The sequence below is a fragment of the Amaranthus tricolor genome, chromosome 4, assembly GCF_026212465.1.
Source record: "Amaranthus tricolor cultivar Red isolate AtriRed21 chromosome 4, ASM2621246v1, whole genome shotgun sequence".
Classification (NCBI taxonomy): domain Eukaryota; kingdom Viridiplantae; phylum Streptophyta; class Magnoliopsida; order Caryophyllales; family Amaranthaceae; genus Amaranthus; species Amaranthus tricolor.
In genome coordinates, this window is record NC_080050.1 from 3,922,684 (window position 1) to 3,934,109 (window position 11,426).

Below are 11,426 nucleotides of genomic sequence, written 5' to 3' on the forward strand. Positions count from 1 at the left end.
TTGTTCCAGTTAAAAAATGGGAAATAATCAAATAAATGAGTACCTTCGGGTGGATGTAATGGTCAAATGGTGGTTGATCGGAAAACCATCGAATACCTGAAAATAAACACTAACAACCCCTGGGGCGGTGCCTCCGACGCCTAAGTTAGCACTTTAATGAGTAAAATTGCCTTATAGGTCCTTCCGAGTGCATAGTAACAGCAAGGTGGATTACTACTTAGAACTTTCTCTTGACGTGAGATCACCTTAAAGCTACTATGATGATAGTAGTGTTTTTAGAGAGATAAAGTGTTTTTACTTAGCTTAGTCAAAATATCATCCCTTTTAACTTACCTCCTAAGAGGTGTATATATAAAGGCTTGCTAGTGGGCCTATCTAATGAGTGGGTTTTAGCCCATTAAAACTGGGCTTATATTTTATTCACAAACAATCGTCTTATAATGAGACTGTCTCTATGTATGATATGGATACGTCTCATGCATGATAAAACAGTCTTATACAAAACGAGTTGTTATCTCAATTTTAAAGTAATCAATTAGAAAAATTAACTAATTAAAGAAATTAACTAAACTAGAGGGGAATTAGGGCGAGAATGGAACTTAAATATATCTGCTTTCTATAAGAAAACATTATATATTTTAACTGAGATAAAGTCAATTTTAAGCTTTATAAATTAAAGGAAACAATCAACTTCTATTAGGAGTTTAAAAATACGTGTGATATATGGAGAAAGATTGCACTAAATTAATAACAGTCAAAATAATTAATACAATCATGTAATAACATTAAATTTAAAGAGATTCGGGTCAAATCTTCCAAGCCACAAATCTAATTTATTTCTGTTGATTTTTGGTTATATTTTCTTTTTTGTGTACTAGTTACATGTTTTTCTTGTGTAAAAATATTTCTTTAAGTTTCTAGGAAATAAATTCATATCTATAAGTTAATGTTCAAATGTACAATATATTAGGCGGAAATCGAGTATGTTAAAAGAATGAACTAAATCAAAAATTTAAGTTGATGGTTGAAACCATATGATATATTATATACTCTAACACGCCCCCTTAGGCCCTCACGAAAGCGCTTTGAGCTAGAATTATGGATGCACACGAGCCTATGCCTTCTAATACCATGTCAACAAACCAATTCAACTAAAAATTTAAATTGATTGTTGACGTTTCAGGATATGTTATATAATCTAATAGAGTATACAACCTCATTAAGAATTGTAATATACTTCCTATCAAATACTCCTTTCGTTTTCTAATGAAGTTCCCACAAACAATGTTCATGGAGATTAAGAAAAATAGAATTTTTTAAATAATGGATATAATTTTCATTGAATAATAAATTTGGTGAAAGAAAAATGAGAATCATAAAAATTAAAAAAAAATTAGTGGAAAAAAATATGAAAACTAAAACTAATAAAAAAAATATTTTTAAAAAGTTAGTGGAAAACATGTAGGGATCATAGGAATATAAAAATATTAACATAAATTTAAAGGAAAATATGTGGGGACAATAAGCAATATTAAAATAAGGATGAATAACGTGATTTTTATCCAATATTTATGATATAAATAGAAATATTTTTATATGAAAAACAATTAAAACATCCTAAAATAGCTAATAGAAACTTCTTTAAAAAACAAGAGAAATAATATTTTACATAATTCTTCCTCTAAACTTCTAGATCTGCAACTGATGATGTTATGAGCTACAACTCTGGATAACTATTGTACTTCAACAAAAAAAAAAAAAAAAATATAGGTGGAGTTTGACTAATTATAAAAATTGAGCTGATATTTGACCTGCAGCCCTGTTAAAGAACTTGCACGTAATTGCTACCTTACCTTAATTAAAAATTAATAATTAGTGCCTATATATACTTACACTTATTAACTTCGATTTCTTCATCATATCATTCATTTACATTTCAATTTATATTAAATATTTAACACATTAACTTATTATGGATTCTAAGGTTAGAGTTGCCACTCTTCTCTTTATTTTTGGTAAGTTTATTATTTATTAATATTAATTATTCCAATTTTCAACAATATTATTTATTTAATCTCAATAACAATCCTATATATATAGCATGTATAATATAGCCTTTGGTTAATTTATTAGTTCTTATCCTTCTTATTTTCACGTTATTCAATTCATTCTTTGATCTTAAATATTATTAATTACACATAATTTAAAATTAGAAAAAGCTAATATTTACTTCTATGCAAATATACACGACACAAATGAAACAAAATCTCACTTGACTATATTTTTTATATCCATAAATAATAAAAAATAAACAATATCAATTGATAAATAATACTTCTATTTACTATGCTAGTGTAGTGACTAATTCTTTCCAGGTTCCAACCAGAAGTCATATTATATCAATTATCTCAAGTGGCTCTTGTCTAGACAGGGTTTGAGTCATAGCGTAAACATTGTCTGTGTTATCATAATCGTGATCATATTGTAAATGTTTTTGAGTTTAATGTGTTAATATGAACGTAAATGATATGCAGGGTTAATAATGATGGTAGGAATTGGACAAGTAAAAAAGGTTGATGCACAAAGGCCAAATATATGCCCACAAATATGCTATGATAATTTGGATTATATGACATGTCCATCAACAGGATATAAGAAGCTTGAGCCCTCATGCAGCTGTTGTATGGCTCCTGAAGATGGTTGTATTCTTTACTTCACCAATGGCAATGATCCTGAAGTCTGTAATTAACTATCATTAAACTTGTTTTATGTAATAAAAATTAGGAAAAATTGTCAAAAATAATTCAACATTTTACTCATGTGCTATGAATAATCTCACCTATTGAATATTTGCTTTCAGCGTACTCGGTGTGAGAATGGAGGGGTTGGGTTGTGGTGGTTTAGAGGGGATTGTAGTGGTTCATATCAATGGGTATACTAGGAGAAAATACATGGTAAAGGTTGGATTATTAAATAATAATTTAAATGTGAGATTATTTGCAGCGGATGAGTAGAAAGAAGAATTATTTTGGACAATTTTTTTCTAATAATTAAATATAAATGGATCAAAGTAATTAAGCTTGATTGCTTTTTTTCCTATTATTATTATTATTATTATTATTATTATTATTATTATTATTATTATTATTATCAATAATCATAACCAAAATTAATTATGTCACTACTCAAACTAGATGTAATGGCATTGTTGTAACTTGTAACTTTGTTTCAAATCAATGAATAAGAATGAAGTTGTGTATTTCTTACTTACTTTTGTGTGGAAGATGCTAATTTTTTTTGGTGTTCAATTTTGTTCATCTTATTAAATACTTCCTCCTTTTCTTTTGATTTTCTCTTCTAGTTTTTTCATGAATCCCAAATGTAAATTTATAAAAGTGAAACTTTTATTATAAATTTTAAAAGATGACATTTGAAAATATTATTTGAAACGAAATTATCGAGATTTCATGTGATTAAGTTTGACCAATTTTTTCTGTCACTTGCTTATCACTTACCATCCTCCTTTTGAGAAACCACTCATAAATAGAGTTCCAATGCCACTGTCAACTTTTCTTAGCTAAGGACCTGTTCGTTATTGTTTTTTGTTTTTAATTTTTCAAAAACTAAAAATCAAAAATTGAAAACTAAAAAAGTATCACTTTATAGTTGGGAGTAATAAAATCATCATGCCTTTAATAAACTTGATTAATTTTTTTTTGTTATAGAACATATATCATACAACTTTAAAGCAAAAAAAAAAAAAGAAAAAAAATACATTAATATTAATTTTTTTTGTTTTTGATCATTATTAATATTAATATAAAAGAGCTTTAAGGTTTTATTTTCTAAATAGAATTAATAGTATTCTATAAGATTATAATACGTGGCCCTATTTACTTGTTCAATCGATTAAAGGTGTCTTGAAAGGAAGATGTGGTGGTTAGCAACGAAACTTTTAGTAAATTAACAAAAATTGAAATCGGACATTGAAAGTAGAATTTTTATACATCAGTATTTCCAAAGATCAATGGTATATGGTCCTCCACTAGCACCCCGAAATGGTATGATCCTCAATTTTTTTTATCGGTGAAATATAAGAAAGTCTTGGGAATCAAGAAAACAACTCCATGAAGTTCTTGGAGGGGAACAAGAGTACAACACATGAGAAAAGCATTTGAAATATTTACTTTCTATTGTTACTGTCTTTGTCTCTCTCATTTTGTTTATTTTGATTAATCCTAATGGTTTTACATTTTTTCTAATTTTGACAATGGTCTCACTTTGTGTCTTTTAATCTCATCCATAGATTTATACTTTCTCTTTATTTTAACCACTCATTTTTCATAATTTACTCATTTTTTGTTTCATTCTCCAACCCACTTCTCTTTTCCACTAAATTTTACCCATTTTACAATTTATGCAAAATAATAGAGGCAAAGAGAGTGTAAATCAATGAATATAACTATAAGAAATTATATAGCTACTTGATATACTTCATGTCTCTGGAAAAATACTTGCAACATTTTCTCTACACATTCTATTTAATGCTGTAATTCAATTTTAATTATCTAATTATGTATAAATAAAAATTATAAAAATATAATGTCAATAAAATTTTATCCACTTAAATAAATTTTAAAATTAGTCAAGTATATAAAAAAAAAGGCGAGTTCATAAATAGCAAATACTAAAACATGATACATACATATTGGACAAAGCTTATTTGATTAACTACATTGGACTTTTTAAATATGAACTAGAATTACTAGAAGAATTGAGTTAATTGAGTCGTATATGGAGGAGTGAAAGTCATAGGTAAAATTTCACTCAGAATTCAGGTGAGTGTGCTCTATGGGCTGATCAGCTCTATTGAAAACTCGGGATGACAAATGGAGTACGGAGTATGGAATCAAATATTAGGAAATGAAGAAGAGTAACCTTGAAAATGGCGGAGTCGGTAATAAAATTCTTCCAAGATCGTCTTCATAGTTTATTCATCTTTAACCTTGAAAAATGTATACGATAAGATCATATTGTTGATACCATCCATTCTTGGATCGGTCTCAAACTCAGGGTCGATATAGAAGAAGACCTGTAAAGATTCAGGAGCGTATTCTTACTACTGCAGGAACCATCAAATAATCTTTCTAACCGAGATTCATAAATTTTTAATACTTACAGGCATGTCGACCTGCTCTCCGGGAAGAAGTCGCTGCTCTTCGAAACAAAAGCATTGTATTTTATTGAAGTACACAGCAGCCTGCAATAACAAGATCCGTTTATTTCTTGGATTCAGAATCATCAGCAGGCGTGCTTATTATTGATTGGAAGTTAATGTCAGAAATACTACGATACACGTATACTCTACAATCCTACGTAGATACACCATCGATGTAGATACAACATGCAACATTATGAAAAGCTCTAACCTTCATGGGCGTAACATTATACGTAGATACACCGACAATAGGAGTTGAACTTGTATTTTCAGCTGTGTAAAAAGCCAAAGCACTTTCTCCTGGTTTGACCCTCACCTTTAGTGAAAATCAAGATCAATGAAAAGCTTACATGAGATTACAGTATATTGCAGCCATTTAAGTCATTAGGTGTAAACGTCTAGTACCTCTCTTTGGGTTGGAATGAATTTCCATGGCATCCCATCGGCAACATCAGCATTAAATTGGACTACAATCTCTCTGTAAAAAGGAACGTTTTATTTTCAGGCAACACACATTGCAACAAGCGGAGTGTGCTGATGACATAAATTCACAACTAATGTTCTTTCAAGTCTTAAGGTACATAAATGGGTTTGATATCCTCTAAATGGCAGAATTGAGAGAAAAGAAAATACATTACACGCAGTAGGTTTTCAATCAAGCTTCAAACTAAACTAAAGTTCTAACTTCTAACAATACAACAATGCCAAAGCTTACAATCCTAAAGTAACTGTAACCCGAGCTAAATTGAGACCATGTATTGATCAAATAAACCCATAAGGGTTACTTACCTTTCACTAATAGATGACCAACTCAAACAAAGCAACTACAGAACTCGGAAATTCACCAACCCACATCCTTCTTTAGATAAAAAATTGAAGCCCAAAGTTACATTTATTCTCGATTCATCAAGTCCGTTGTTACATACGACCTCCTATTCAAGCTATTAGTCCCATTTGACTTTTGACATTGTTCATTAATCACTTTTAACTTGTATTCTATTCTTAATCTATAAGTTATAACATAGTTAAGTGGGATCTTGTTTGATATATTTCAATGCAAAAATCATTAATATCAACTTTATACAATTTTAAATTATGTACAAAAAGAGATATTAAGATATAATTACTGCATTGGCAAATGTGCCCTGTCAAATGGAATTATTGGGGTGAATAAGAGGGAGTAATTCGCTAGAACATTTGCTTTTTGAATTCACGATTCGCTTAGATGGCCCAAAACCAGTCCAAAACAAACCATAGTGGGATCTTGCTTGATTTGTTTCAATGCAAAGATCATTTCACTGTTCATGTAAAAGCAACATTAGACAACACCAAGGGCAACAAAGATTCCGAAGGCCCAATTTATTTTTCAATTAATATCAACCTTTCGTTTCTTCTCATTTGGTATCTAAACAAGTTGTAGATGTTACAGGGTGCAGACAGTATTGGCCCTTAATTTATCATGTCTTGTTAACATTGCAAATTGCTAAATCTGGGCTGTCCATTGCTAATTGCTATACTACTACCATAAAGCCCCTACGTAAATAATTAATGTGCACTGAAGATAATGCTCAGCAAGAAAGAAATTAGAAGTAGGAACTAGAAAGAACCACAATTTTCCATGATAAATCTGGCCAGCAGGCATCACAGTGCCAATTTAAAACAAGACCTCATCAATAACCCAAATTAATAAGTACATGTATGGATCACTTTTACAGCACCCCAGAAAGAAGAACCCCACTATGTAGCAATAGAGACCAAACTGCAGTACTGAGAACAACTTCCTCATCAACAATGGGTTCACACATCAGAGAATTCACAGCAATATGTTACTGCTATACTAACTCAATTTAACAATAGCTAAGAACCTAAGACTTTATGGCAAGTGAACACCTATTATGAACCCAAGCACACAATTCAGGGATAAACAGAATCTATATACATACCTTTAAAGCATTCATATACCAACCTTCATCAATTTTATGATTTATAAACTGTTATATAATTCTTGTTCCAAACATCATCAATTTTATACTTTCATAAGTGTTGCACATTTCATGTTCTACCATCTATTGGTTAAAAGAAATGAGAGAATAACAATTTAACATACAATATGATACAGTAGAGGAAAATGATCCGAAGAGTATATAAGCAATAAATCTGACCTTTTAGTGACAGTACCATCTTTAGAATGCCGAGCAATCTTTTCTTCCACAGTCTGCACATAATACAGGAAAACATAAAACAGTTAAATATAATAGTGAATCAGAGAAAAGCTATGGAGGCAACTGATCATTCAAATATACTACCAGAGGCCATTTTAAAGAATCATTTAATTACACTAAAACTCCGCTAGCCCTCCAAAAAGTGTAGTGCCAATGTGGACTTTTGAATACTAGAGTCGCCACCTTAAATAAAACCACTTATAATAACCTAATATTATTTTTCTCAGGTACATGTGACAACTTTTACATCATCAAATACAACTTCCTACATCAGTACATCCGAAAATAAGAGTCACAACAGAAACACATACTTCATCCAAAAAACTTAGAAGCAGTCCGCTAGAGCTAGCTCATTGCCTCATTCCAATGTAAGATATGGAATCTTAGAAAAAACTTTTCATCTCTTAGTATGCGCTGCACTGAACAAATGTTGACGACCTACTATTCACAGTTTCTAAAAACACAGGAAACCATATGCAGGCTCATACCTTTAGGAATTTTTCACGTGTCTTATTATCAATTTGCAAATCCATTTCTTTATTGACTTAGATATTTCATATGTTCTCTTATCAAAATATAGTTTAAATGAGAGCTAAGACCATAAATAAAATTTACCAACTGAGCACTATACAGAAAAACGTATGTATATAAACTTTAAACATTTTATGAATTCCTCAATCAATTATCAACAATATGTAATTTGAACAAGCATAATTATGATAACCATTTGCACCATAAAAGTATCATGATCCAATATTTATCGAATGAAAAATTATATCACAATCGAATATAAATCAAATAAACAAATCTCACCTCACGACGCTGAACAGTACCACCATAACCAGTAGCTTGGCAAAATCTCCGATACAAAGGAACAGCAGCATACGACATTCCAACCATTCCAAACACTAATGCAGTCAAATACATCAACATTTTCCGCGATTTCTTCTCTTGAACCATAGCATTCGAAGCATAATTACGCCTTGCCTCAAACGCGGCATTTCGACATCTTTGAACATTGGAGAAATTACCAGAAAATAATTGATAATTCCTCGTGATTGGCCATGTACTACATCGATAACTTCTGCGGATTTCATAACTATTTGCTGCTATTGCATCATAAATCTTCCTATACAACAAAAATTAAATTAATAGAGATAAAATTAAAGATTGTAGAAATGACATTTGAGTTAGAATGTAGCAAAAAACTTACTGGAATTGAGAATTAGGATGATGATGTAAACTGTGCTTGAATAATTTAGGTAAGATTTGTATTCTTCTGGAAAGCATATACAATGACATGATTGAGTATTCAATTTCTCTTCTTCCAAAAATTATTTCGTTCGGATATCTTTTTACTTCGAATGGATTTCTAAAAAATCTAGGGCTTTCAGTTTAGTTTAGGGTTTTTTGTTCGAGGGAACAATTTCAAAAAATAAGTTCATGTGAAGGATATTTTAGTTGGGATTTTTGAGTAATGAACTGTTTATTACCTTACTTGGCAAATGTGATGATATTATCGCGATGAAAATTAATCCAATACATAACTTTTGTAAAGTAATAATATAGTTTTGAAAAATTTACCCACAATAATCCAACCTATTTACGATTTTTCTATAATAATCTCAACTATTGATTAATCATGACTAATTCCAATTATTAACTCACTTAACATGTGATGTTGTTACTTTACCTACAACCGATTTTAGTAGGTAAATTTATTATTTTTCCTTTTTTTTTAAATTTAAAATAAAAACTTGCAACTACTCACATTAATACCTTCAAGTATTCATCTCTCCCGTAAAACATTAGAATTCTCACTCCTGTATAAACCCATTCAAGTATCATCTCCATTTTCTGAAATTTTGACCCAGTACAGCACAATTTCGCGAAGGAAAACTCGATTACTCTCATCTCCAAGGTATTTGATGCTAGTCGACCTTTCAAATGGTAAGTGAAAGCTTTAAATTTCTGCAATTTTTTTTAATCGAACCCTATATGATTCTGATTTTTTTTTTTAATTTAATTGTTGTTAATAGGGTAGTTTATTTGATGAAGTTACTCTAAAATGGTGGTATGATGGGGTGTTCAAGAAAAATAAGGTTGGAGTAGAGTATGTGTAAAACAATTAGTGTAGACCCAGACAAAATTTCTTGGTTTGAACTCAAAGGGATTGTTGAGCAAGATGTGGGTTACAAATCTCCCTTTACTCTATACTATTTGCATCCTACTTCTATGGCTTTTGAGGATGGGTTGAGGAAAATCAATGATGATGTCTCTGTGGGTGAAATGGCTAAGGCTGTTATTGAGTCTAAGGCAATAGATGTATATGTATTGAATGATATGGATGATGACAACCTCACTAAATTACTAGGGAAAGCAACTGGTAACTTGGATGGAGACAATAGTTTATTGGTTTCAAGTAGAGGTGATCAAACACCGGGCCGGGCCGAGAGGCAAAAATCTGCCCATTAATGCGGGCCGGGTCGGGCCGAAGTGCGGGCCAAAAAGTTCATGCCCAAACCGGTACCATGCGGGCTTGCGGGCCTATATTATATAGTATTTATATATAATTAAAAACACAAATTACAAATAATTAAAATAAACAAATACAATTGTTGCATATTATACATAATTTAAAACACAAATTACAAATAATTGTTACATATTACATATTATACAAATTACAAGTAATTGGTTGTGCTTATGGTAAAATAAGCTTAATATTAGATGCTCAATGCTCAGAAGAGTAGTGCGGCTAAGAATTATGTGCCGAGAATTATGTAGGTGCAATATTAGATGTTGAGCTTAATATTCCTTGTGGGGTATTTGTTTATTGTTGAATTGCAAAGAAGAGAAACACACTTTTTCGGGCCGGCCCGCGGGCCAAACACCAAATCCCAAACCCGTCCCAAAAAAAATCGGGCCACTTATTTCCTACCCAAACCCGCCCATCGGGCCATATTTTGGTACCCAAACCCTCACTTTTTCGGGCCGGGTCGGACCGGGCCGGCGAGCGGGGCCGCCCATGATCACCTCTAGTTTCAAGGAAGAAATTGACACCTAGGAAGCCACATAAGCCCACTATTAAGACATGTAGTCAAAGTAAGACCCGTGGTCCCCACAAATTAACTAAGAAGCCTAATCCACCATCCATTTCAGATGCTTTAATTGAATCTGAAAACCAAGTTGTTGTGCAAAGTATTAACTCAGATCTGCCTTCAACCTCTACACTAGAAAATACTTAAAGATTTATCCCCATTGAAAGTGGGCTTTCTGAAGATGAGCTGAACTTTCATAATGATTGGTTTGAGACTTTTCCTAATCCTGATGCAAAGTTAAATGAGGCTATTAATGAAGTTAATGGAGGTGAAGATGAGGTACGTGAAGGAAGTGATGAAGTTTTTGAAGAAGGTGATGATAGTGAAGATCTGGACTATATTTTCTCAGATGAGGAAGATTGTGAAGGAGATGAGTCACTCGATCTTGTATTAACTGAAGACTTGTCAGTGGAAGAGGATGATGGTGGTGTCCAATCTAATCTACAAATTGGTGAGTACCCTCTAAATGATGTACTTTCTGATTATGAAAATAGTGATGATGAAACTGAAACAGCTGTTGTAGTTCATGATAAGACTGACTTTAGAAAGTTTAAATGGTGTGTTGGAATTGTGTTTGGTAATGCTTTAGAATTTAAACAAGTTGTTATTAAATATGCTATTGCTCAAGGTAGAAATGTTACCATATGTGCGAGTGACAAAAAAAGATTGCAAAGGCTTGGAGTAAGATATGTTAAGGGGTGTCCATTTAGGATTTTTGCTAGTTGGGATAAGAGGACAGCTTCTTATGTTGTAAAGACAATTGATGGTACACATACATGTCAGAGGAATATGGATTAGGCAGTTTAAGGCCGCTTGGTGTGCTGAGGAGTTACTTGACTTGTTCAAAAGCAGATCACACATTCCATCTTCAAAAATTGTTGAAAT

At 31.6% G+C, this 11,426-nt stretch overlaps 2 protein-coding genes across 3 annotated transcripts; one reads left to right on the forward strand and one right to left on the reverse strand.

The window, feature by feature from the left end:
- Positions 1 to 1,924: 1,924 nt before the first annotated feature.
- Positions 1,925 to 3,208, forward strand: LOC130811002 (proteinase inhibitor PSI-1.2-like). The gene is made up of 2 exons (XM_057677128.1): positions 1,925 to 2,015; positions 2,535 to 3,208. Exons 1-2 carry the CDS (start codon positions 1,973 to 1,975, stop codon positions 2,747 to 2,749), a joined length of 258 nt encoding a protein of 85 aa, XP_057533111.1. The 5' UTR covers positions 1,925 to 1,972; the 3' UTR covers positions 2,750 to 3,208.
- On the reverse strand, positions 2,534 to 8,926 carry LOC130811001 (cytochrome c oxidase assembly protein COX11, mitochondrial). Of its 2 annotated transcripts, XR_009041085.1 has the most exons (8): positions 8,654 to 8,926; positions 8,254 to 8,569; positions 7,381 to 7,433; positions 5,624 to 5,696; positions 5,430 to 5,534; positions 5,180 to 5,260; positions 4,939 to 5,092; positions 2,534 to 2,739 (listed from the first exon to the last, which is right to left on the reverse strand). XR_009041085.1 is itself a non-coding variant. In XM_057677127.1 (7 exons), the coding sequence occupies exons 1-7, from the start codon at positions 8,740 to 8,742 to the stop codon at positions 4,991 to 4,993; spliced, it is 819 nt and encodes a 272-aa protein (XP_057533110.1). In that variant the 5' UTR covers positions 8,743 to 8,924; the 3' UTR covers positions 4,586 to 4,990. The 2 variants fall into 2 exon arrangements, 1 of the variants encoding a protein (XP_057533110.1); XM_057677127.1 differs by lacking the exon at positions 2,534 to 2,739 and having other exon boundaries at positions 4,586 to 5,092; positions 8,654 to 8,924.
- Positions 8,927 to 11,426: the final 2,500 nt, after the last annotated feature.

Coding starts and splice junctions, on each gene's coding strand:
- LOC130811002 (XM_057677128.1), top strand. CDS start 1,973: ATGGATTCTAAGGTTAGAGTTGCCACTCTTCTCTTTATTTTTG. Junction 2,016..2,534: donor CACTCTTCTCTTTATTTTTG/GTAAGTTTATTA, acceptor AATGATATGCAG/GGTTAATAATGATGGTAGGA.
- LOC130811001 (XM_057677127.1), bottom strand. CDS start 8,742: ATGTCATTGTATATGCTTTCCAGAAGAATACAAATCTTACCTAAATTA. Junction 7,434..8,253: donor GTACTGTTCAGCGTCGTGAG/GTGAGATTTGTT, acceptor TATTATGTGCAG/ACTGTGGAAGAAAAGATTGC. Junction 5,697..7,380: donor GATGGTACTGTCACTAAAAG/GTCAGATTTATT, acceptor TCCTTTTTACAG/AGAGATTGTAGTCCAATTTA.